The 26,998-nt window shown below is 43.1% G+C and overlaps 1 protein-coding gene across 7 annotated transcripts in view; it reads right to left on the bottom strand.

Moving 5' to 3' along the window:
* The window catches only part of LOC126199559 (trypsin alpha-3-like), a 225,488-nt gene that overhangs the window by 77,446 nt on the left and 121,044 nt on the right, over positions 1-26,998 (bottom strand). For 2 of the 7 annotated variants that reach the window (XM_049936531.1, XM_049936519.1), the window contains exon 3: positions 25,765-25,904. The exons of 2 other annotated variants lie outside the window; for them this stretch is intronic. In XM_049936531.1, coding sequence (XP_049792488.1) covers positions 25,765-25,904 — 140 coding nt within the window. Of the gene's footprint in view, positions 1-17,858; positions 18,067-19,337; positions 19,532-19,768; positions 19,876-20,294; positions 20,384-25,764; positions 25,905-26,998 lie in introns of those variants that run through there. 3 more of the 7 variants (XM_049936507.1, XM_049936499.1, XM_049936491.1) reach the window with 3 other exon arrangements.

Below are 26,998 nucleotides of genomic sequence, written 5' to 3'. Positions count from 1 at the left end.
TTACATTATACCTAATATATCTGACATTTCCAGCAGTTTTATAAATGAAGGCAGATGAGGAATCTTCAATCAACTTGCGAAACTTTTTTGTTGTTGTAATCGATTGGTGATGTAATGGATCTTTTTTTAGCAATGTAGTTTTATATGGAGCTTGCATGTTTCCATAGGATTTCCTAATCATTTCTGACAAATACTGGTGTGGTACGTTCAATGAGGATACTTGTTCAGGAAGTCCTTTGCCAGTCAAGGCTGCAGGTGTGAGGAGACACACACATGACCACTTAGAAAAATCTTCCATTGCAGTTGTACTTTCAAATATCCCTGACTATTGTCCAACTTTTAGAGCTATGCGATTTAAAGGGGACTTTGAACTACTCTGAGATATTTCACAGGAAGTTCAGACTAAATATATTATATGAAGTGGAAATAGCAAGGGAAACACAACAATTCGTATGATGATCACTAGGTATTTCAGGTACATAGGACAGATTGTCCCCTGTTACAATAGTATTGTATAATGTTGCCCAATTGTTACAGTAAATTGTTATAAATTACCTAGCGTTACAGTAAAATTGAAACAAGGCGGCCCTATTTACGTGAATAAACATAAGGGTTGTACAGGTTCATGTAAACATGCTACAGCTCCCTATGTACTACTCCCATAGATACTGTGAGGACAAAATTGGATTAATTATAGTATGCATTGAAGCATCTGAACAACTATTCTTCCCAATCTCTATACATGAATGCAATGGGAAAATATTCTAATAACAGGTACAGTGGATGCCTCCTACGCCATACATTTCACATTGATCTGCGGAGTAGAGATATAGATGTAGAGAACCCCCAAACGTATTACCCTTTCATTCATATATATATATATGAAGTATCATGGAAATAGGTCAGTTGTGCTGAGTGGAGAATCCAAGATGAAGACTTGTAAACATTCAAGATGATAACTAACTATAAAATCCGAGACAGTGATCCAAGATCTTTGCCCAGCCCACTCACGTCACAATCCAAGATAATGGGCCTCACTCACTCCTCTGACATCATATGTCACTTGCGCTAAGTTTACAATCCAAGATGGTAATCCAAGATGATGATAAGGTTGTCTAATTCTCGATGATGTCACTAACGATGTGAAAGTCCAAAATTGCGATCCAACACAGCAGACTTGAAGATACATATGCAGCCTGCAATGTTGCCATCTAAATGGATTATTCCACTTTCTATGGCACTGCAGACTCGTACTCAAACCAATCATCCACAGCATCTAGGCCTACTCGATATCAAATGGACTCAGCACTCATGTTATGTACATCAAGTGACAGATTAAACATCATGAAGTGTCATCAGAGATCTGCTGAGAAAACTGACTCACGCAATCGATTGTAAGTATCAACCCATTCCTCTCTCAAAATTTTCATTATTATACATTGTGTATGTGTGTGTGTGTGTGTGTGTGTGTGTGTGTGTGTGTGTGTGTATTTTCATGGTTTTCATTTATTTCAGCCTCAGCATAATATCTCCCTAACATAGATGGTGGAGTGCCTAATACAATTGCGGTGCAGAAGAAATCAAGTCAGCACATAGCTGCACTCGCTGATGCAGCTCCCAACACATTGGAGTGGAAATTAAGTCAGCACACTGAACTGTTTACAGACTTGAAGTTTCCACTATTCCAACATTTGCTCTACCTGTGGTGCCACTGTTCAGTCCTTTCAACACCATTTATCATCCAATCACAAAAAGATCAAAACTTGTTAATATTGGTGGAGCACCCGACATTACTTCAAGTAATAGTAGAAATAGAGAATGACCAGCTGTGTACACATTCTACAGTACACTGATACAGATTGGAATCAACTGTGCAGCAATCTGAAATACATTGAAGATTGTGTATCAACCATCAAAACCCCTTTCCTCAAGACATAGATATCTTCAGTAGTAGCATGGCATCGTCAACATGTTTGGAAGTGGTACACTGAAGTTAACATCTCACAACTCAGTTTCTACTCTACAACACGGATCACCATGGACAGACTCGTCTGTGGTGAACACTTGTTAAAGCATTCTAGAACGATTTGTCATGTATCTGTTGGAACAAATTTCATGCGGAGGAGGAGGAGGAGGACGAGAAGCTAGACAAGCGTGTACGTGTCTGTATCTGTGTTATACCTAAGTGTGCTTACGTAACTCCTATAAACAGGAATTCCACACAAGTGGAGTTTACCGATGGCACATGTCGGTCTATTAATGATTGTGTGGGTTTGAACAGCATACAAGGTGAACTTGAAGTATATAAGTACGAGGTGCGGCTAGAAAAAAACCGGACTGATGCTGGAAAAAACATTTATTTACAATTATTTACAATTTCATGTTATCTCCTTCAATGTACTCTCCTCCTCGGTCTCTACACCGCTCCATACGAATTTTCCACTGTTCATAGCAATGCTGCAGATCATTTTCGGTAAGTCCATACGTTACTTCCATCGCTTTTTCTTTTACTGCTTCAACAGTCTCAAATCTAGTTCCTTTCAAAGCTGACTTGACTTTAGGGAAAAGAAAAAAGTCACAGGGGGCCAAATCAGGTGAGTAGGGTGGATGATCTAAGATGGGAATGTTGTGTTTTGCCAAAAACGTCTTCACTGACAACGCACTGTGAGCTGGGGCATTGTCTTGGTGAAGGATCCATGACTTTTTTCTCCACAAATCGTTCCGTTTTCTCCGTACTCGCTCACGTAGGGTAGCCAGGACGCTAATGTAGTAATGCTGATTCACTGTTTGTCCCTCTGGTACCCAATCAATGTGCACAATCCCTTTAATGTCAAAAAAAAAAAATCATCATTGCCTTGAATTTCGATTTTGACATTCGTGCTTTTTTTTGTCGTGGAGAACCAGGAGTTTTCCAATGCATCGATTGGCGTTTAGTTTCGGGATCGTAAGTAAAAAACCACGATTCATCGCAAGTAATAACATTTTGTAAGAAGGTGGGATCACTTTCAATGTTTTCCAGGATGTCAGAACAAATCATTCTTCGGCGTTCCTTCTGTTCAATTGTGAGACACTTTGGAACCATTTTTGAACACACTTTGTTCATGTTGAAACTTTCATGAAGAATCTGCTTAACACTTTCCTTGTCAACTCCTGTTAACTCAGACACTGCTCTGATTGTTAAACGGCGATCTTGTCGAACAAGTTTACCGATTTTTTCAATGTTTGCATCAGTTTTTGCTGACAATGGTCTGCCAGTGCGAGTGTCATCACTGATGTCTTCGCGGCCATCTTTAAATCGTTTAAACCACTCAAACACTTGTGTTCGCGATAAACAATCATCGCCGTACACTTGTTGTTACATTACAAACGTTTCACTTGCAGATTTTCCTAGTTTGAAACAAAATTTGATGTTAACACGCTGTTCTTTCTGTACACTCAACATTTTCCGACGCACAGACAAAACGTCAACTACTTAAAACAGACGCCACGGGCAGACTGAGTGCAGGAGGCAGATGAAACTCGAGCAGTAGGCGGAGCGAGAGTCACGTGACAGGCCACGCGACTTTCAGCCTTATTGCATTCGTTTTATTGTTTCACCAGTACTAGTCCGGTTTTTTTCTAGCCACACCTCGTATAGCAAAACGGTAGGTCACGGCATGCTGTGCCCTCATGTCTCATGCAACAGCATCATGGTGTTATTGTTCAACAGGACAGTTCTCGTCCACGTATGGCCTGTTTCTCTCTGAACTGTCTGCGTGATGTTGAGATACTTCCATGGCCAGCCAGATGCCCAGATCTGTTCCTGATAGAACTTGTGTGAGACCAGCTGGGATGACAGTGCCAGTAACCAGGACGTGAAGGACCATCTGCAACAGTTGTTCGGCAGCTTGCATCAGAAGACAACGGCTTTATAGCTGCCTGCCCAACTGTATTACGCTTGTATCCAGGTTCGAACTGGTGCAACGTTCTACTGATAAGGGCTCTCATCAAGCCAAGTTGTCTGTGAAGTTGCCTGTAGTTCACAATCAGATGCCCTATCAACTTGTAAAGTCTCATTTCGTTTTCTCCTCCCCTTCTGGGTGGTTTGGTGATGATGATGGTAAGTTCCTGTTGGACCAAACTGCTGAGGTCATCTTTCCCTAGGATTACACACTACTTAATCTAACTTAAACTAAATTATGCTAAGGACAACCCACATACACATCCACGCCCGAGGGAGGACTCGAACCTCTAACAGGGCAAACTGCGTGAATCATTGCAATGCATCTCAGACCTCGCAGCTACTCTTTTTTTGTCAGGTAATATAGTTAAAGAGCGCAGTGTGGTGTTTGCTAATTGTATAGGTACTATATCACTGCTTCGTATGTTAACTGCACGTTTCCTCCAATATCTCCACACGATGTTGTAGATCATCAGCCCCCCCCCCCCCAACTATTTCTATTATGTGGAGTATTTAATGGGGTATATATGGAAAGGCCCTCAGCAACTACCTGCTCCAGTGACAGATTCACTGAGAGTCTCTCAATGTCACCAAATACGTATCTATTGAACAGGGGGCAGACCAACCCCATCAGCTCGCATATAGCTGGACTATAGTTGCCTTTGGCAGGTAATTCGGCAGGAGGATATTTTTTCTTTATTGTATTTCAATTCCCCATCTGGGGCGGGCTGGCAGCATCACAGGCACTGCTCTTTAGCCAAAACACATGAAGTATATAACAGAAGATATTTAAAACAACATAAAGGAGAAAAATGTGGTGGTTCATAGATATAAAAACGGTAACATCTCGGAAGAGGGCATACAAGAAAGAGGGTGACTATAAAAATGGAGATAAAAATCAAAAACAGTAATTTACACAAAAAACCACACACTGTAAGGATTAAAAGAACACAAGGTGAGGTACGGCCAGAGCATAAAATTTGCGATGGATGGCATAGCACAGAACAATCACGGACAACAACATTGTGTACAATACGAATAAAACCACAGCACTCGACGTCACTGTAGAACAGCACCGAACACAACATTGACATAGCACACTGATGATGAAGAACAAACTGGAATGATCTGTCAAGGGTAGGGATACAAGGGAGAAGGGAAGAAAGGGGGGAAGGTGCAGTGCTACAAAGAGTGGGAGAAGGGGTGAGATTTTGGGGGGGGGGGAAGACGAAAAACCTCCCTGGGAGAAGGAGGTGAATGGAAAGGGGGACCCATCATCTGGGAGGGGAAAGTGCTGGAAATCGCCCTGATGAACGATATGGAGGGTGTGTAGGTGGAGAGAGGGAAGGATACAGCGATAGAGGTGCGGACAACAAGTGGGGGGGGGGGGGGTGGAGAGGAATGAGGACACTAGGGGGAGGGGGCGGATCAAGCCTGCGGACAGTGTAAAGTAAGAGAAAAGGAGAAGGTGGGGGAAGCGGAGGAGGTCATACAGGACCCATGTGGGGGATGGAAGGTGGATACAGAATATAAGCAGAACGAAACGTTGCAGCCGGGCACAGCTCATGCTATGATGTACTGCAATTTGAAATTTTATCATAATTATTTAAGTGCCCCAAATCATTTAAGTCTAATAACGTTTGAGAAATGTCGAAACTGATTTCCTACAGCATCTTCAGTTTATCTGATTTTCTACTTAGTCTTTCATAAACTCGGAATCGACAAGAAATAAAGAGCTAATCTCTCTTCCTTCCTTTCCGTTCACAGGGTCGCGCGCGCAGCAGGTAACGAGCTAATGCCTTAATTTAGAGCCAGATATGACAGTTGCAGCCATGTAGTGATGTATCAGAAATTTTAATATTTTGCCAAGTACTAATCGTGGTTCTGTTAGACAACTACTTCTACTACACAAATATTTTCAGTCTTCCCTAGAAATTAACCATAACTTTACGTGAAATGCCATACAATCATGGGTGGTGGCGTTCCTGAAGGAATTTAGAGAAACCATAGATGACAAGATGGAGACTAGAAATGCGCTGTTCCCGAATACTGCTCTACTGTCTTAACCTCTCTGTCACCTCGCGCAGCAGTTTTTAAATCGTTACTTGCACTTTTTGCATATCATCAACCTACACCTTAGAGTCTCCTGTGTTCTACGTTATTTTATTTACACACCGGAATCTGTACCATCCTAAGACCCGCCAGAGTAGCCAAGAGAGCAAACGCACTGCTTCCTGGACTGGGGTAGGTGCGCCGGCCCCGGATCGAATCTGCCCGGCGGATTAACAACGAGGGCTGATGTGCCGGCCAGCCTGCATGTCGTTTTTAGGCGGTTTTCCACATCCCGCTAGGTGAATACCGGGCTGGTCCCCATGTTCCGCCTCAGTTACATGGCTCGCAGACATCTGAACACTTTCGCACTATTCCATGGATTACACTTGGCACAGACAGTTGGGGTACACTAATTCCGTCCTGGGGAGTATGGGGTGGTGGCAGGAAGGGCATCCGACCACCCCTTAAACATGAACATGCCAATTCCGATTAACGATGGCTGACCCTGCGTAACTGCGGGACAAGGCTCAAGCGATACAATAATTCTGTACAATCCCAAATTATAAATTTTTAAATTATCTTCTTTTGCCTTACAGCAAAACATTCAGCGACCAAAGGTAGCACTGCCCAGTAAGGACAAATAACGGTAAAAGCATTAACACTTTTTTCTTCTTTTTTTCAACAATTTTTCAAACTTCTGCGCTTCAAGCCTGCAAGCATTACAGAACACTGTTCACGTATTCAAGTTTTCCACACCACAAAATCAAAAAGTACTGAGGTTCATTTGGGTGTATCAGGAGACCAAACAGAAGGGAAATATTAATGTCTGAGCAGCGACAGTTTTATTCAAACAAAAATGCTTACAGTGACTTCAAGATCTAAAACAAAACTATTGCCAGAACACAGCCTCATATCGCCAATGACATTGTAATTCTGTCAGAGACAGCAAAGGACTTGGAAGAGTAGTTGAACGGAATGGACAGTGTCTTGAAAGAAGGGTATAAGATGAACATCAACAAAAGCAAAACGAGGATAATGGAATGTAGTCGAATTAAGTCGGGTGATACTGAGGGATTACATTAGTAATTGAGACACTTAAAGTAGTAAAGGAGATATGCTATTTGGGGAGCAAAAAAACTGATGATGGTCGAAGTAGAGAGGATATAAAATGTAGACTGGCAATGGCAAGGAAAGCGTTTCTGAAGAAGAGAAATTTGTTAACATCGAGTATAGATTTAAGTGACAGGAAGTCGTTTCTGAAAGTATTTGTATTGTGTGTAGCCATGTATGGAAGTGAAACATGGACGATAAATAGTTTGGACAAGAAGAGAATAGAAGCTTCAGAAATGTGGTGCAACAGAAGAATGCTGAAGATTAGATGGGTAGATCACATAACTAATGAGGAGGTATTGAATAGGATTGAGGAGAAGAGGAGTTTGTGGCACAACTTGACAAGAAGAAGGCATCGATTGGTAGGACATGTTCTGAGGCATCAAGGGATCACAATTTTAGTACTGGAGGGCAGCGTGGAGGGTAAAAATCGTAGAGGGAGGCCAAGAGATGAATAGACTAAGCAGATTCAGAAGGATGTAGGTTGCAGTAAGTACTGGGAGATGAAGAAGCTCGCACAGGATAGAGTAGCATGGAGAGCTGCATCAAACCAGTCTCAGGACCGAAGACCAGAACAACATCCAAGTTGTTCGTTATAATAAACTAAATTCTGTCTCGTAGAAAATAAAAATTTCTCCTTAGCAAGTAAACATACTCATAGTGCCAGTTGTATCAAGCGTAACATGATCGTTAGCAATCCTGAATGAATACTGCTACTCCTCAATAGGAAAAAAACGGTGATTAATCTTGTTTATCGATATAACTTTTTCTAATCTAAGATTAGATTATGTACATATGTGCTATCCTTATTTTGAACCTTATAGTTCATCAACCGAATATCACTGTTGACCGTAGATTTCTAATCATAGTTTGCTGGTACACACGCAAATGGCCAGTTTGTACAGTCCAACAGGTAGTAGTTATCAGCTTATGTTTAATTAGTAAACATACATTAATTCTTCTGAAACGTAACACAGATACATAGATAGTAAATGATTTATGATGCTCTTTTCTGTGAATCATGTGTGCAGATTCTTGATCTGATAAGTAAACAAGTCGGTGAGGATGTCGAGCACCTCTACACGGTGCATTGCCCTTCGCAGCCTTTGCCACACAAGAAATGAACAAGATATGTTGAAGAGCGTCGCCTGTCACCGTATTCACTAAAAGTAAGTGAACGAGTGTACATGAACGCGGCACGTAATGCGGTAGCACAGCTGGTTGCAAATGGGATCTACCCGAGAAGAGGCAAAGTAGAATGGCTGACGCGTTTGGTAGTTGAACAAATATTTGGTGACTGTAAATTCATACCAGAATGAACGAGTAATAGTTGCGTAAAACATAGTCAAGAGTAGACCACATCTCAAAGTGCCCAGACCAGTAAACATCTGTCGTTACAAGCACTCCAAATCATACAGACACAGGGCTATCCACAGTACACGATGAAAATTGTTTTTTGGGAATACTTTTATTTTGTCGAAACTGACGCCATCACTGGGTTACAGCAGCGGCCAGCGATGTTATCTGACGCGCGTCGCTTTGAGAGAAGAATGATTACATCTCTTCGCGTCGTCTTTCCTGTATTGTAATAGCATTAGACGCGCCATAGCACCTCAGCCTATTCGTCATTTCAATGCAGGACCACTGGTATGCCTAGCAGCTACATCCCGTAGAATCATTTCTTCGGTGTGTGTACAGGAACCACTGTCTCATAGAATACCTCCCTTGTCTCCACATCACAAGTGCTCTGGACCCTCCAAGGTTACAAGTAGGTACGTGCGGCTGATGAGTCCATGTATACTTTTACAGTAACGAGTACGTCGGAAGCCAGATGAGGGTACGGATTCTTCTTTCCACATTAGGTCAATAATGGTATTCTCACACAGGAAATGTTTATGTGAGATAAATAAGATTCTTGGTATACCAGTGATTATCCTCAAAGGCGAAAGCTAAAGAAACACTACGAGGCAGGTAAAGTTCAATAATTTGTTTCCCGTGGAAGGAAAGTAATTTCAGCGTGTCACACAACATCCTACACCCAGACCCACCCCCTGTCGATGAACTGTAAGTGCATGTTGAGCAGACACGCATGAGCACAGCCCACCATTGCTAATGGTATTTTGTGCAGAGCATAACACTTTCAGTCACCGCCGTCATTACAACAAAAGAGTATCCTCATTCTATTACAAAGCAGACTGGCACGTTGTCTAGACCTGCAATTGAGGAGCGTTTATATTTCCAGAGTTTAATTAAAGATTAAAAACTATTCCAGAAAACACAGGAACATAAATTCTGCGGGTCTAGCTACCGGTTGGTTTGAAAAGATGGCTCTGAGCACTATGGGACTCAACATCTTAGGTCATAAGTCCCCCAGAACTTAGAACTACTTAAACCTAACTAACCTAAGGACATCACACACACCCATGCCCGAGGCAGGATTCGAACCTGCGACCGTAGCAGTCCCGCGGTTCCGGACTGCAGCGCCAGAACCGCTAGACCACCGCGGCCGGCTGTTTGAAAAGACAAAATACATTTTACATCGTCGGTAACAATCAGTTTTGCATATAGGTTACTTTTCAACTAACATTTTTTACTGTGACATCACAGAAATTCTTCGGAAAGGAAGTTATTTTGAAAGTGTATTATATGGAAGCTATTACTTTGTCTCTAATTGAATCTGTTAGAGTGGGACGTTAATCGGCATCAACGAAGAAAATACGTTGATATGAATACTGGCAGCAGAAAATCACAGTACATAGCCAAGGTCACGCTCAGGAAGTCGGCCATTCAGCGCAAACTTGAGAAGCTGTCCTACCCTCTGTAATCTAATCTGACATGTGATAAGCACCACAAAAGCGCAGCGGAATGGCCACTTAAAAGGCCGAAGTTGCGTTCGAGAGAAACTTCGCGTAATGCAGGACACCGGTGTCTCACATTAGGTGGAGCTCTCCTCCAATATTTCCCAGCAAGCATAGAAAATGAGGAGAGCTACTACACCAAATGGTGCTCACTTAAGCAAACCACACGGACGCGCGACTGACCGACACGTGCTGATCTTTCCGTCTGCAAGCACATTAACCTGATTGCGGCTAACGCGTGCAGTAAGCTATCTTCAGACCAAATGTCTTATTAAAGGTTGAAAACATTTATTGCGTTTAAACACATCAATGTCTCGTCCAGATTATTTGTAACGCATTGTAGCTGTACATTTCGCTACGCGAACAATTAAATCAAATACTATGTTTTAGGTCAACGAATGTTAATAGGGGGGACTATGTATGTACGGAAGATTATCTGATTTTCAGCACTTACGAACACATTTATACTTAATACCTCACTTCCACTGTTCACTGTATTTTGGTTTGCCGTGTTTACAGTACGCGGTGTTGACAACTGTCGCTCTATGTTTATCGTTCGCCTTTTCTTTGTGTTGTGGCGACTGTATGTACTTTAATATTCTTTATGTGTTTGTGTGTGTGTGTGTGTGTGTGTCTGTGTGTCTGTGTGTGTGTGTGTGTGTGAGAGAGAGAGAGAGAGAGAGAGAGAGAGAGAGAGAGAGAGAGTGAGTGAGTGAGTGTGTGTGAGAGAGAGAGAAAGACTTTTTACAGGGGTGTGTTCGTGGGTACTGGGTTACTACTTAGTCTGTTAGAAAATAACTAAATCTGTAATTAGTAGTTTGGTGCATACGAATGAAGCCTTTTTGTTTTGCATGCTGATGTTGCGGTTGCTATGAGTTTATTTATCGACTGTCATTTATTATTTTTAATCCACTGTTGCTATTTGAGTTTGCAATTGCCATTTTCTCGTTTGGAGGTAGTGAGTGGGATGCCAAGTAGACAAATCGGAACATTTCCGACATATTCTTGTGATTGAATTCAATAGACGGGTGACAGCAGCAGCGGCAGCCGAAAACATTTGTGTTGTGTATGAGGATACTGCTACTAGACAGACCACGGCAAGAAAATGGTTTGCTCTTTTTAAGGCGGATCACTTCACATTTGTGACACTCATCATTCAGGAGGTTTAGTGAAGATCGTTTAGCGCGTTAATCCACAATGATCCACGTCATTGTACTCGAGAACTCGCAAATGCAATGGTATGTGATTATTCCACCGTCGTTCAATATTTGCATGCAATGTGAAAGGTTCAAAACCTGGTTACAGGTACCGCATACTTTAAGTCAGAATCATAAAAGACAGCGGGTGACCATATACGAATCTATGCTTTCTCGTAATCAGTTGCTTGTGAAAAAGACCGATCATTCCCATTCTGTATCGTTACTAGTGACGAGAAATGTTTTCTTTATGCTTACGTAAGAAAAGAAAGGAATGATTTAACTCAAACAAAACAGCAACTCCCTGTACAAAGACCTATTCGCATCCACAATAGACAATATAATGGCCGGCCAGGGTGGTCGAGCGGTTCTAGGCGCTACAGTCTGGAACCGCGCTACCGCTACGGTCGCAGGTTCGAATCCTGCCTCGGGCATGGATGTGTGTGATGTCCTTATGTTAGTTAGGTTTAAGTAGTTCTAAGTTCTAGGGGACTGATGACCTCAGCAGTTAAGCCCCATAGTGCTCAGAGCCATTTGAACCAATATTATGCATGTGGTGGAACAGCGACGGTGTGATGTACTACGAATTGCTTCCCCGAGGTGTAGCCATATGAAACTTCCCCTTAGAGAAATTATACATGACTGTGCTTAAACTGACACACAATATTTTTAGCGTAACGCAATCTGACTTTCAAAAATCCCTACAAAAAATGGCCCTGACTAACATTAACCTATACGTTTCACAAATCGCTTACCTCACAAAAATCATGGTTACTCGAACTACTGCAATACAGCGAGCGCCACTACTGCCATCTAAATAAAAGATTCAAACTATGGAAGGCATTAACTACTGATAGACATAGTTAGCAAATGAAAGATTTTAATAGAGAACAAACAATGTATTTACCTTAATAGTCATAATATATATAGCAGTTCATGACATCCAGTCTTACAAATTTCAAAACTCCGCCATCTCTCTCCCCACATCCACCACTGCTGGCGGCTCACGCCACAGACGGCACACAGCACAGCCAGTGATTTTCATACAGAGCGCTACGTGGCGTTACCAATAAGAAAACATAAACAGCCTACTTACAGCCATCACTGCTGATATTTACAATCAACAATTGAGACACCTTGCCAATGCAACCCAAAACAACGACCAGGATGTCTACTCAATTTATCATTATGTAGACAACAAATTTATTGTCCAACCTCATGGTCCCGAAAAGCTGGAAGAGTTCTTGGACCACATCAACGATATCCATGACCACATTAAGTTCACAGTGGAAAATGGCTCTGAGCATTATGGGACTTAACATCTATGGTCATCAGTCCCCTAGAACTTAGAACTACTTAAACCTAACTAACCTAAGGACATCACACAACACCCAGCCATCACGAGGTAGAGAAAATCCCTGACCCCGCCGGGAATCGAACCCGGGAACCCGGGCGCGGGAAGCGAGAACGCTACCGCACGACCACGAGACGCGGGCCAGTTCACAGTGGACGTAGATACACATGGTGGTTTGTCGTTCCTAAATATTCTTGTCTGCTGAAAATAAAATGGGTGCCTCAGTCACAGAGATTACCGAATACTCACCCACACGGACCAGTATCTGCACGGTACCATCTACCATTACGCAGCACAGATTCATTCTGTTCTGAGGACCGTTTAAGTCTCCAAAATTTTCCTGAAAGAACCGAGTGAGCCACTTACGGAAAGGTTTGAAGGAAAACTGCCAAAACAGCTAACATATTTTGCAAACTATTTCTCCCATTTCTCATTAGCAGAAAATCCTTGACTGTTTGCCGTTTCTGTGGCTCAGCAAGAGGAAAGATCAGCTGTCACCTGAAGAGGCTAAAACCGAGTCAGTCCTCAGGCCTCTAGTAAAAATTCTAAAACTCCTAGTGAAAGATCATGTAGATCTCTGTATGCAAAGAATATACAGCGTACCATGTAGATGCGGGTGGTTACACGGTGGGCAAAGTTTGTGCACTATTGAACAGTGCCACATAGAACACGAGAGGTGTTTCCGCCAATGGCATCACGATAAATCATTATTGCAGGACATGCTCTGGTAAAAGAACACCGAACTGCGTTCGGTGGAACAGTTACTATTAAATGAACATGTGATTTGAAACTTCCTGGCAGATTAAACCTTTCTGCCGGACGAAGACTCGAACTCGGGACCTTTACCTTTCGCAAGCAAGTGCTCTACCACATTTCTTCCTTTCTTTCTTCTTTTGTGAATAAAAATAATAATGAACGTATTTTGATTACAATTAGAGATAAAAAATCGCTGTATTTTATGAGGTTTGATCCCACGAGCTCCTACGTAATAAGTTAGTGCAGTACTTTCTTTATTTACTTTTTATTTTTATTATTTATTTTTTTGTTTTTAAGGAAGGTAGGAGAAACAGAAACTTTTATTATTCACAAAGCCATAGCACGTCCTTATCCAGGGGAGTCCATTGACCGTGACCTCGCCAAATATCTCACGAAATAAGCGTCAAACGAAAAAACTACAAAGAACGAAACTTGTCTTGCTTGAAGGGGGAAACCAGGTGGCGCTACGGCTGGCCCACTATAAGGCGCTGACATAGGTCAAGCGGATATCAACTGCGTTTTTTTTTCAATAGGAACCCCCATTTTTTATTACATATTAGCGTAGTATGTAAAGAAATATTAATGTTTTACTTGGACCACTTTTTTCGCTTTGTGGCAGATGGTGCTGTAATAGTCACAAACATATGACACAATTTTAGACGAATTGTTGGTAACAGGTAGGTTTTTTAAATTAAAATACATAACGTAAGTACGTTTGAACATTTTATTCCGGGTGTTCCAATGTGATACATGTACCTTTGTGAACTTATCATTTCTGAGAACGCATGCTGTTACAGCGTGATTACCTGTAAATAGCATATTAATGCAATAAATGCTCAAAATGATGTCCGTCAACCTCAATGCATTTGGCAATACGTGTAACGACATTCCTCTCAACAGCGAGTAGTTCGCCTTCCGTAATTTTAGCACATGCATTGACAATGCGCTGACGCATGTTGTCAGGCGTTGTCCGTGGATCACGATAGCAAATATCCTTCAACTTTCTCCACAGAAAGAAATCCGGGGACGTCAGATCCGGTGAATGTGCGGGTCATGGTATGGTGCTTCGACGACTGATCCAACTGTCATGAAAGATGCTATTCAATACCGCTTCAACCGCACGCGAGCTATGTGCCGGACATCCATCATGTTGGAAGTACATCGTCATTCTGTCATGCAGTGAAACATCATGTAGTAACATCGGTAGAACATTACGTAGGAAATCAGCAAACATTGCACCATTTAGATTTCCATCGATAAAATGGGGGCCATTTATCCTCCCTCCCATAATGCCTCACCATACATTAACCCGCCAAGGTCGCTGCTGTTCCACTTGTCGCAGCCATCGTGGATTTTCCGTTGCCCTATAGTACATATTATGCCGGTTTATGGCTCTGAGCACTATGGGACTTAACATCTGAGGTCATCAGTCCCCTAGAACAGAGCTACTTAAACCTAACAAACCTAAGGACATCACACATCCATGCCCGAGGCAAGATTCGAACCTGCGACCGTAGCGATCGCCCGGCTCCAGACTGTAGCGCCTAGAGCCGCTCGGCCACTCCGGCTGACATATGCCGGTTTACGTTACTGATGGTCATCGCCCCCTAATTTCTCTTGTGCCCAGTGGCAGAACTGTACACGACGTTCAAAGTCGTCGCCATGCAATTCCTGGTGCATAGAAATATGGTACGGATGCAGTCGATGTTGATGTAGCATTCTCAACACCGACGTTTTTGAGATTCCCGATTCTTGCGCACACGAGTGATCTATCACGAAGCAACTCCCGTCCGCACTGGCGGAATGTTACGTGATACCACGTACTTATACGTTTGTGACTATTACAGCGCCATCTATCACAAAGTGGTCCAACTAAAACATTCATATTTCTTTACGTACTACACGAATATGTAATAAAAAATGGGGGTTCCTATTTAAAAAAACGCAGTTGATATCCGTTTGACCTATGGCAGCGCCATGTATCAGGCCAACCATAGCGCCATCTGGTTTCCCCCTTCAAGCTAAACGAGTCCCGTTCTTTGTAGTTTTTTCGTTTGATGCTTATTTCGTGAGATACTTGGCCCAGTCACAATCAATGGACCACCCTGCATATTAGAACTGTACTGGAAGAAAACTCGCTGCCGTCCTACCATGCAGCATGAAATAACAACAAAGTCAATGTGGGGCCACCCCCGGTACCCTTAAAGAAAGGACACATCAAAAAAAATTATTTGCATCACCCCGGTTCCCAGAACTCCTGAAGACAGACGTTGACTGTGGATATTGTATCACAGACACAGTCCTTTCGACTGTTCAGAGATGTCACTAAACCCGCCCAAAGATGTAAACTACCACGCATGAGCAGCGCCTACTAGACGGAGCGGGTCTGACAGCCGATCAGTTCCAGTCATTCCACCATGATTGAGGTACACAGCTCGTGTGGTCTGTGGTTCAACCATACATAGACGGTCAATACCGCGGTTCAATCGCTCTCAACGAGGTAAGTGTCCAGGCGTATAGGAGTGAACCAAAGCGATGTTGTTCGGACATACAGGTAGGAGATACAGAGAGACAGCTACTGTCGGTGACATGCCTCCCTCAGGCTGCCCAAGAGCTACTACTGCAGTGGATGACCGCTAGCTACGGATTATGGCTCGGAGGAGCTCAGACATCAACGGCACCATGTGAAATAATGATTTTTGTGCAGCCACAGGACGTCGTATTACGACTCGATCTGTGCGCAATAGGCTGCATGATGCACAACTTCACGGCCGACGTCCATGGCAGGTCCATCTTTGCAACCACATCATCATGCAGCACGGTACAGACTGGCCGAACAACATGCCGAATGGACCGCTCAGCATTGGCGTCATGTTCTCTTCACCGATGAGTGTCGCATATGCCTTCAACCAGATAATCTTCGGAGACGTGTTTGGAGGGAACCAGGTCAGACGGAACGCCTTAGACACACTGTCCAGGTGGAGGTTCCCTGCTGTTTTGAGGTGGCATTATGAGGGACCGACGTACGCCGCTGTTGGTCATGGAAGGCGCCTAACGACTTTACGATATGTGAATGCCATCCTCCGACCGATAGTGCAACCATACCGGCAGCATATTGGCGAGGCACTCGTCTTCATGGACAATAATTCGAGCACCCATCGTGCACATCTTGTGAATGACTTCCTTCAGGATAACGACATCGCTCAACTAGAGTGTCCAGCATGTTCTCCAGATATGAACTCTATCGAACATGCCTGGGATAAGAAACTTCCTGGCAGATTAAAACTGTGTGCCCGACCGAGACTCGAACTCGGGACCTTTGCCTTTCGCGGGCAAGTGCTCTACCAACTGAGCTACCGAAGCACGACTCACGCCCGGTACTCACAGCTTCTGCCAGTATCTCGTCTCCTACCTTCCAAACTTTACAGAAGCTCTTCTGCGAACCATGCAGAACTAGCACTCCTGAAAGAAAGGATATAGCGGAGACATGGCTTAGCCACAGCCTTGGGGATGTTTCCAGAATGAGATTTTCACTCTGCAGCGGAGTGTGCGCCGATATGAAACTTCCTGGCAGATTAAAACTGTGTGCCCGACCGAGACTCGAACTCGGGACCTTTGCCTTTCGCGGGCAAGTGCCCGCGAAAGGCAAGGTCCCGAATTCGAGTCTCGGTCGGGCACACAGTTTTAATCTGCCAGGAAGTTTCATATCGGCGCACACTCCGCTGCAGAGTGAAAATCTCATTCTGGCTATGCCTGGGATAGATTGAAAAGAGCTGTTTATGGACGACGTGATCCACCAACCACTCTGAAGGGTCTACACCGAATCGCCGTTGAGGATTGGGACAGTCTTGACCAACAGCGCGTTGATGTACTTGTGGATAGTATGCCACGGCGAATGCAGGCATGCATCAATGCAAGAGGACGTGCTACTGGGTATTAAAGGTACCGATGTGTACAGCAACCTCGACTACCACCTCTGAAGGTCACGCTATATGGTGATACAACATGCAATGTGTGGTTTTCATGAGCAATAAAAAGAGCGGAAATGATGTTTGTGTTGATCTCTATTCTCTATTGAATTAAGCACTGTTAATGGAGAACAGACAGCTTTTAACGAAGTTTTATTTTATTACCGTAACCGTTTGTGGCTGGCTAACCTTGTGTTACTAGACCATTACGTTGGTGAGCAGCCCGTCATCCGCTCCTGCCCTGCCGAAGAACGTCTGTTCAGCTACAGCAGCAGGAAACATATGTAGCCGTTTGAAAATGGGTATATATACCAGAAACCTCTCGTGGCAATACAATAAAGCTTTTGTAAAGGTTTTTGTTGCTGGCTGCGTTCCCCTCCATTAGTGCATATAAGAAATATGTTTTAGATGAGTCAATGAGTAATGCCAAACTTGTTTTGCGGTGTGAATTGAAACTAATGGAGACAGGAAGAAAACGTCAGCAGAAGATATTGTAATACAATTTTGCAGTTAACATAAAAGTGAAGTATGTGGTTTCATTCTGAAACCGGATGTGTTTCCCTGTTCACCCAACAACGTAGGAGAATTGGGGATTAAACGGCACACAATAACGAAGAACGCAGATAAATTTTTAGAGTGTTTTTATTACTCGAGTCTCAGATCAGATTACAATTGCAGCACGACGTATTCAGGCGTACTGGTTGACAAAGTCCAAGAAAGCGGATACCCTGGTGAAGACGGAAGGCGCTCCAGCAGAGCCGCAGGGCACGATGCCCCAAGACACGACTCCGATGAGGGCTCCGTCCTGGGCCAGCGGTCCGCCGGAGTCTCCCTGCAGAAAACCAAGCCACGTGGTCAGCACACCCAGTCTCGTTCTACGACACACACTGCGCTCTACAATAACTGCTAACTTCTTTATTATTAGTTGTTCCACATTTATTTATCTCCGAACATTCATATATAGCGGAGACAATGAAACTTCAGTATTTCAGGTGGTCTGTAAGGCAGCTCTCAGGCTGATCACTCGTTTCACCCAGAATTACCAGACCGTATATCACAAAGAAGTCCCTTGTTGAAACTCCAGCGTATGGTGACGAAATAGTGAACACAACCATCTTATTAATATGGCACCTGCTAAGGCAGATATGGGCGTGTATGTAGGCCTGGCGGACTGATCGCTAAGGCCATTCACTTACGCCCAGCAGGCAGAAAGGCCTGACGGTTCGGTGCAGGAGAAGGTAAACATACTCAACAGATTGGCGACTCCTGTTGACCCCATTCCAGCATTCATGCCAACACGGTTTTTAACAGCATTTCTTTGCTATGTCGGAAAGCGCTACAGCTTTAACCTGCTCATGTTTCCTTTCTGCATACGAGTCCATCGAACACGTACAATTTGATTTCCTAACGTACTAAAGAAAAGTTACACAGATATATATAATCTGAAGAGCATGAATTATCCTAATGAACTGACGTATCAGATGTTACTAACATCCAACAGTGCACCAAAATACGTACACTCTCGGGAGCGTGGAACAGAAAACGGCATGCTCGGCCAAATAACTGTAATTTGATCGCCAAATCTACAAAGCACACATGATAGAAACAGATATAACGTGACACGGCATAAAATATCCTATGCAACTCACGTATCTGATGTTTCAAAAAATATTGCAATAATAGATTACAGGCACGTATACTGCTAATGTAAATCTCAAGTTACAAAAATTTCCAACCACAAATAAAAATGTTACTATCACTTTTCTAATCTTACTTGTTCTCAGGCCGGTATAAATTTATAACAGAATGCTTGGATTATATATGATATTCTCTTTCGTGGTTACCAAATATTGCAACCATTGTGACTACCATGTGATATCGATTTTACAAAGAATGTTATTGGAGCGTGTTTCTAGAGCGCTGCAACGAGTGGTTAGCCTCCAGTGGATACACCTTGCAGAGATCGTGAGGCTGGCAGCCGCACGCCGGAGGGGCGCGGACCCTTCATTCGGACGCGCAGGCTGGACTGCCCTAGCAGCCGCGAAAGGGTTAACACGCTTAGCTCACCACGGCTCATGTGGCTTGCAGTGGTCAGCTACGTACCGAGCAGGCGGAGATGCCGTCGTTGACGGGGCCGGTGCAGATGTTCTCATCGTTGAGCGGGCTGTTGCCCAGCAGCAGCGCGCACTGGGTGTTGCCGATGATGCTGACGTCGACCCACTGCAGGATGTCGGGGTAGTTGGGTATGATACCCGTGCTGACGCTGCCCCAGCCGGACAGAGTCGCCGTCGAACCAGCTGTAAAAAAGAAGATCTAGCCGTAAACCCTCCTGTAGTGCGCTACGTGATCGCATGACGGGTTTCCGTTTAGTTTAATCAGCTTTAGCAAAGAGGACGAAAAATTCTGATTCCTGTTGATGGTTTCAAATTCATCAGAAGAAGTAACCATAAAACGAGTAAAATAATCGCGAATTTCTAGCGGCCACAATTATTTTTTTTAAATAGCCATCATGCCGAAAGAGGTGATTGACTTACCACTGGGGACGGATCCAGCGGTGGGCAGCGAGATGGCCTGTACGTTGCCGCTCAGAGAAAAGCTGGACTGCAGTAGGAAGACGGCGATGTCGTTGATGGCGACATTACTGTAGAACAATCGAAAAATTAAATTTAACATCCATCGTCAGTTTGAAAAACCATTCTTGTACATATGAGTACGTAAGTCGTATTTGTATGTAACGTATAGTCAGACAGAGTACCACAAACTGAGTCCTGTTTGTTCAAAGACTGAGCGACAATCTCCACCCTAATTATCATTAACGATTGTTATAAGTCTAAGTAACAGGGATCTCGCAGTCGGTACTGGAGGATAAAAACTCCACGGAAGAATGAAACCGTTTGCAAACTCCACACGAGGATACCTCTGAGTAATCAGGACCAACCCATTATTATAACTCTTAGTCACATTCTTAAGAACAGCACCGCCAAGACTAACAGGCTATAACTTATTCATCCCAGACAGGTTCACACCACGCTTAATATAGAATTTGTCTGTGACACTTACTCAACTTCCGCGTAGTCTGGGTGCACTACCTGCTGGGATACTTGCACCCTCTGGCCGTTGGAGTTCAGGGAGTTGATACCAGCCACGGCCTGAAACACACGTCAGAAGGCAACGCAGTCACAGAGAGTTATTTCCGTTTCTTCGCACAGTGTTAGCTGTCATTGTATTTGAACATACTAGAAGACTAGAGTTATACTATCTAATACATATCTACCCTTTCAGGAACTATACGCAACTGCTCGACGTAACAGACAGATGACTTAACCACACTGTAAGTGCTCTTACTCATATGATGACTCACACGGACAATTCAAAAGATAATTTGAATATACTGTGTTGCTTAATATGAGGCCGTAAAATCTGTTCTGTACCAAAAACCTAAGGCCAGCTTATCCATTCCCAATAGCCCATACGAAAATGATTCCAACAGTTGCCACTGAGGTAACAGACGCCAGAGGATACCGATATGCACATATGTAGATGGATGTACTATCGCCTACATCGTCTGATTTGAACTCGTGTGATCCATGTGGAAAGGTTTCCGACATGATTATGGCCGCACGACGAGAATTAAAAGATTTTGAACGTGTAATCGTAGTTGGAGTTAGACGCATGGGATGTTCCACTTGGGAAATTCAATATTCCAAGATACACAGGGTCAAGAGTGTGCCCAGAATACCAAAGTTCTAACTTTACGTCTCACCAGGGACAAGGGAGCGGCCGACGACCTTCAGTAACGACCGAGAACAGCGGAGAGTTGTAGTGCTAGCAGACAAGCAGCACGGCGTGAAATAACCGCAGAAATCAATGTGGGACGCACGACGAACGCATCCGTTACGACATGAGGCGTAGCGCCTTCGCATTGCTCCTGTCACTTGTTAGGACGATATCGTTATAGGTATGAGTCATCGACAGATGTCACCAGCTGACTTGGACCTGAGTTACAGAGCTGCACGTAGTTGTACTAGTAGGCGGCAGAGGTCAGCAGTTGACGGACAGTGCTAGCAGTCGTAGTCAAAACAATGTTGTAAAGTTATCTTTGATTAATATTTAATGTATTTGCATAATAATAATTGTTTTATATGTGTAGTAATTACGAATGTGAGTGCTGTATGAGTGAAGAAGAACAGAAGTAAATGAAAATTGTTTTGTTTATTCACGAAGTACCAGTTAAACTATTCAGGGGATTTACTATAATTAAATGTGCAGTCAGTTTATGGTACTAATAAATCGTGAGTAGAACACAAATTAATCGGTAATTTCAGAAGGAGTATTTGATACTTTTCTAAATTATTTATTTAGCAATTGCCATAGAAAGAAATGTTTTACTATGATTGGTCATTGAAGTGAAGCGCGGGTTCGCGCGGGATAATTCTGCAACCTGATTTGCTGTTTGTGATATCAGCTAATCAGAAAAATGCAGGCTCGCGCCAATCTATGCTGGGAACAAAGCCTTTGGTGTGATCTAGTCGGGCCGGGGCTGAGAGTTCGGACTAGTAAGATCTAATAAAAAGCAGCTCCGACGAAAGTGCTGTAAAATCGCGGAAAAATGCTAATTACGAGTTCGCGAAGTAGTACAAAGTGTATTTAAGTGAACGGTATGGTGGAAGTCGTGTGGAATTTCGGACGGAATATCAAAATTATTGCTTTTGACTGTTAGTTAAAGCCGCGTGGCGTGTTGTGCGAACTAAGACTGGAACAGATATTACGTGTAGAGCAGAGTGCACAACATTTGAGCGAGCAGTCTCATAACTAAACGATCCGGTGAACTCTGTTAACTTCGGTAACGGGTGTAAATACCATAAACTGGCTACGCGTGTGATTGTGGTGTGCATGTGAACTTTACGGTGTGTTGCCACTTAGTACAGACTTGCCAGTTTTAACTGTGATCTTTATCGTAAAAAATACACCCGAAAATTTACATTGCCACGTTAAAACTTTTATTTCAGTAGCTAGCCACATCCCGTTTACCGGAAGACACGCTATTGCTAATTAATGGCAGTCAATTTGATATTAACGAAGTCGTCAGTACATTTAATGGTTTACACAACAAAATTACTTTCACAGTTGAAAAAGAACAGAATGGAGTCATTAATTTTTTAGACCTAACCGTTAGTAGGGAAAATGGAAAACATACATTTGACATTTACAGAAAATCAACATTCACAGATATCATCTTAGATTATGGTTCGCAACACCCTGACCAACACAAAAAATCGTTTTTCCATTTTGCATTTCATCGTATGTTCCGATTACCATTATCTAATGAAAACCATGAGAAAGAGTTAAACATATTCAAACAAATTGCAAGAAATAATAATTACCCGTTGAAATACGTCATGGACATTTATGAGATGGTATCCAAAAAATATAGTAAAGATAATTTAAGTCAGAATGAGACAAGCGAAACTAAAAATCAAAAATATATCACTTTGCCTTTCTATGGTCCCATTAGCAATAAAATTGCCAGAGTATTCAAGAAGAGGAATATTTAGGCGTGCTTTTAAGGAATAACATTCATGTACGCAATGTCTTACATGAATCAGGTGTTTACAAACTTATGTGTGCCACGTGTAATGCAGGTTACATAGGGCAAACCGGAAGAAAATTAGAAACAAGGTTCCGTGAGCACGTTGCACTTGAGAGGAAAGATATTGCGGAAAAATCGAATTTCGCAGCCCATCTTGTAGCTACTGGTCATACAACTCCAGATTTGACATCGCAATTGAAGTTGTTGTACAAGGGTAAAAAAGGACGCTTTCTCGACCTTATGGAAGAGATGGAGATCTTTTGCCATCATAAATCTCCAGATATCGCGTTACTTAACGAGCAAACGATATCGAGAAGCACACATTTTTGGGAATGCTTCTCAGATTTCCTATGAAAATAGTCAACAACTTGTTCCAATTATCACAATTAGCCATTCTTAGTCAGTTGCTTGTTATCCCTTATATACAACGCCTCAGTCATAGTTGCTACGAGAACACTTACAATGGCCGCTATTCCAACTATCTCAACACACAGACACACATGTTTTGGTTTGTTCTAATAACATCACTAATTTCGGTTTTTAAAAAGTATGCTCCCTTTTGTCCCGTAATTTTCAGAACTTATGCACGCCTACTGAACATAATTTTACTACAGTCGACATCTCTTAGGCGTTGACACAAAGTAATATGAACCGGTTATCACTTGACGTAATTATTTTTAATGTATGTTAACAATTCCTTTTCTGTTTCAATAAGTGCTGGATATCGTGCATAGCCTATGTTTAATTTCTCTAAAGTACGATGTATATTTCTGATATAAGTGGCACTATTACTTGTCCTTCCTCATGATGGTTTTTCGATGTTTGATGCATACTACTTGTTAGCACCTTAAATTTATTTCAATAACACAATTAGAATTATAGGTACTTCTTAAGTCTGCTTTTATTTCATATAGGTCCCACTACTAATATAAGCTATGTAAAATCAAATTATTTTATTCATATTTAAAACCAGTTGCTTGGCAATTTTATTACTGTTTTATCAACCTGTGAACGTACGTATGAGTTCTGACCCAGTGCTTATGCGGAAGCCTATAACCACTGTTATAACAATGCTAGCTTGTCCAAAGGGACAAACGAGACGTACATCAGCATGTCGGTTAGATATGATAACAAAATTGTTTATCCACACCTACAAACTTTTTTGTAATGAACATTGTGTTTCACGGCATTTTAATTATTATGTAATGGCAGTTTCGTACTATTGCTATTTTTTATATATTTGACTCCTTAGTCTTAACGTGACATTTTACGTAAATCACGAACGTTGTACTTCCCACTTCCCACGCCAGATGGTGGGTATTATGTTTTTTTAAAAACCTGTGTTATACCTCATTTCATGTTATTCATATATTATTCTTTTTTATTGTCTTTTTCTCTTTTGCCTGTCCTGCACTCTGACAACTTATTATCGATCTGTTTTACGTTTTATAAGTGTGTTTTTTAAAAACAATACGCCAATGTATTTTAGATGTTTCCTTCCCCCTTCGTCTGCTATGTGTTTTACGTACATTTTAAATTTGAATTACTTCATGATTCACAAATGCACAAGAGTTATTTAGTGTTAATATCTCGCAAAACCAGTAATATTAAGTCTTCACGTGACACATGTCACATAGAGGGCGTTCCAAGCCCTGTCACACCGAGGTCTGCTGAACAAGTGCATGTAAACAGCGGCCTCAGTTTATGTGATCGCTCTAAGCTTGTTGACATCAGTGCCTACCAATTTAAATTGTATATTTCAGGTATGTCCCTACCAACTGTTATGTTCATATGCAGATGTAGTTGTGATTTTCTGTTTTATACTCTCTGATCGTTATGTGAAAATTTTTAACTTCTAGCACTGAGGATGGTCACTAAGTGACCGAAAATCGAATTTGCGGTTAATAAAACAAAAAAATACGACCAATGCTGGCTGTCTCTCCTTCTAAGTATATCCATTATCTGGTCGTGGTGCACAGGACACTCCATGGAGTCGCCAATCAATTCTATGTATGTTTATGACCTGCAGTAGACAGTAGTGGTCTAGTATTTTCTACTACAGCTTTTAACTAGACTAAAGAACATTGCTGGACACTGGCAGGGCGGTAAAAAGTAACGTGCCGCGCCGCAGACAGAGCGGCAAAACTTGGCATTTACGGTCTGTGGCAAGATACGCCTCATTTAAGTGCTTTTTCTAACAGCATGGCATCCCCCACAGCGCCTCTCCTGGATGGATGAGCCCACACGAGCGGAAAACCATAGCCAGGGCAATGAGTTCCGATTTCAGTTGGTAAGAGATACTGGTAGATTTCGAGTGTGGCACAGATCCACGAGGCCACGGACCCAAGTTGTTAATAAACTGGTGGACAAACTGGTGGTGGCTCCATAATGGAGTTGTGTTTACATGGAATGGACTGGGTTCTCTAATCCAACTCAGCCGATCACTATGGGAAATGATTATGAAATTCGGTTACTTGGAGATCACTTGGAGCCATTCATGGATTTCATCTTCCCAAACAAAGATACGCCGTGTCACTCGGCCACAGATGTTCGTGATTGGTTTGAAGAACACTTTGGACAGTTGGCGCGAATAATTCGGCAACCCGTATTGCCCGACATGAATCCCTGAGAATATCTATGGGACATAAGCGAGAGGTCAGTTCGTGCACAAAGTCGTGCACCGCAACACTTTCGCCTCTATGGATTGCTATACTTGGTCAGTGTTTCTGCAGGGACTTGCAGCGACTTGTTGAGCTCATGCCACGTCCAGTTGCGGCAGTACGCCTGCCCTGAGGAGCTATCCTATGGCCTTCGTCACCTCAGGGTATGTTCTAACTTCCTTCATCGCAGCAGTACAATATATTGAGATGAGCTGCAGTTATTTAACTACATTAATTACTGCCTTCCGTTTTGATAAACGTGAGGCAGCCTCGTACTCACCTCGTAGTGTCCGATGAAGGCGGGGTCGGCGCAGTGGCCTGCGGTGACGACGGCGCTGGCGCTCACGATGGAGCCGCCACACGTGTGGGACGCCAGCCCCAGCTGCACCCACTGCAGCGACACCTGGTACGGGAACTGGCCTGCACACACAGAACGCCGGCTCAGCTCCTGCTGTTGCCGCACTCTTCGCAAAGTACAGGGTCTACCAGTACCAGCAAGCAACGTCAACAATCCCCAATACCGGCAATAAGAGTGTGCCGTGTGCTCCTGCGATTTGATTGTTTCGGTGTAGTGTGTTCGATCTCTTTCGATTCGCTTTGCGGTGCGCGGGTTGGTGCCCCCGCGCGGGTTGGTGCGGGAAGCCGAAAGGAAGTCTCGGGAGGGAGAGAGAGAGAGAGAGAGAGAGAGACGAGCGGGCCTAGGCGGAGCAACGCCGGAAGATCGCGGAAGTCGCGCCGGCAAGTGGTGTGAGTGTGGCAGTTGCATTGGGGCCGGCCGAGCAGCGGAACTGGAGGTGCTGCAGTGACTCGCAGTCGTTCGTTCTGTTTACGAGTTCAACCTTCCTCACGCTGTGGCTACGGGCTAGTGTTATTCTGGCCATTACCTTATTAGCGGCATTTGGATTAATGTTGTTAAAGGTGAGCTGTTAGTTTGGTGCATCTTCTTCTGGTGGAGCTACAGGGAGACTTCTTTCAGTCGTATTCTGGCTCGCGCTGCTGAGCAGTCAGTGTTCCCACGTCGCGTGTCGAAATACTCACTTGTGCCCTGGTTGATTTACGTATGAGCTGGTGCGCCTGTGTGGGCGTGTTTGCTTAAATTATTGATGAAGTGTTTCACAATACCCTTACTTAAGTGTCTTTAAATTGCATTTCAGTTTGTTACTGAACTTATGTCAGGTAAGGGACGCCCAAATTGTCACGCGAGTCAAGTAAAGTTTAACTCTACTGTGACACTACTGTTTACCTTTTGGATTAAAATTAATTCAATCTTAACCACAGCTAGGAATAATTTAAGGCTAATTGTAAGTGCGTGTGTGTTTTTTTTATCCTTTTCTCTTACTCACTACTGTTGAGTGTTAAACTGATTTGGAAACCCCTCTGACGTCATTTCACGGTGTGGTTTTAGAAAGAGTTCTGTGGGTACTGTTGTTACCGGCTCCTGTTGCAACGGCGTTTCTGGCCCACACATCGATCGCACGCCAGGGTTTTAATGCCAACCGCCAACAGTGCGGTAA

Source organism: Schistocerca nitens, chromosome 1, assembly GCF_023898315.1.
Source record: "Schistocerca nitens isolate TAMUIC-IGC-003100 chromosome 1, iqSchNite1.1, whole genome shotgun sequence".
Classification (NCBI taxonomy): Eukaryota; Metazoa; Arthropoda; class Insecta; order Orthoptera; family Acrididae; genus Schistocerca; species Schistocerca nitens.
The sequence above is the reverse complement of the archived record's forward strand: the minus strand, read 5'-3'. Positions and strand labels throughout refer to the sequence as shown.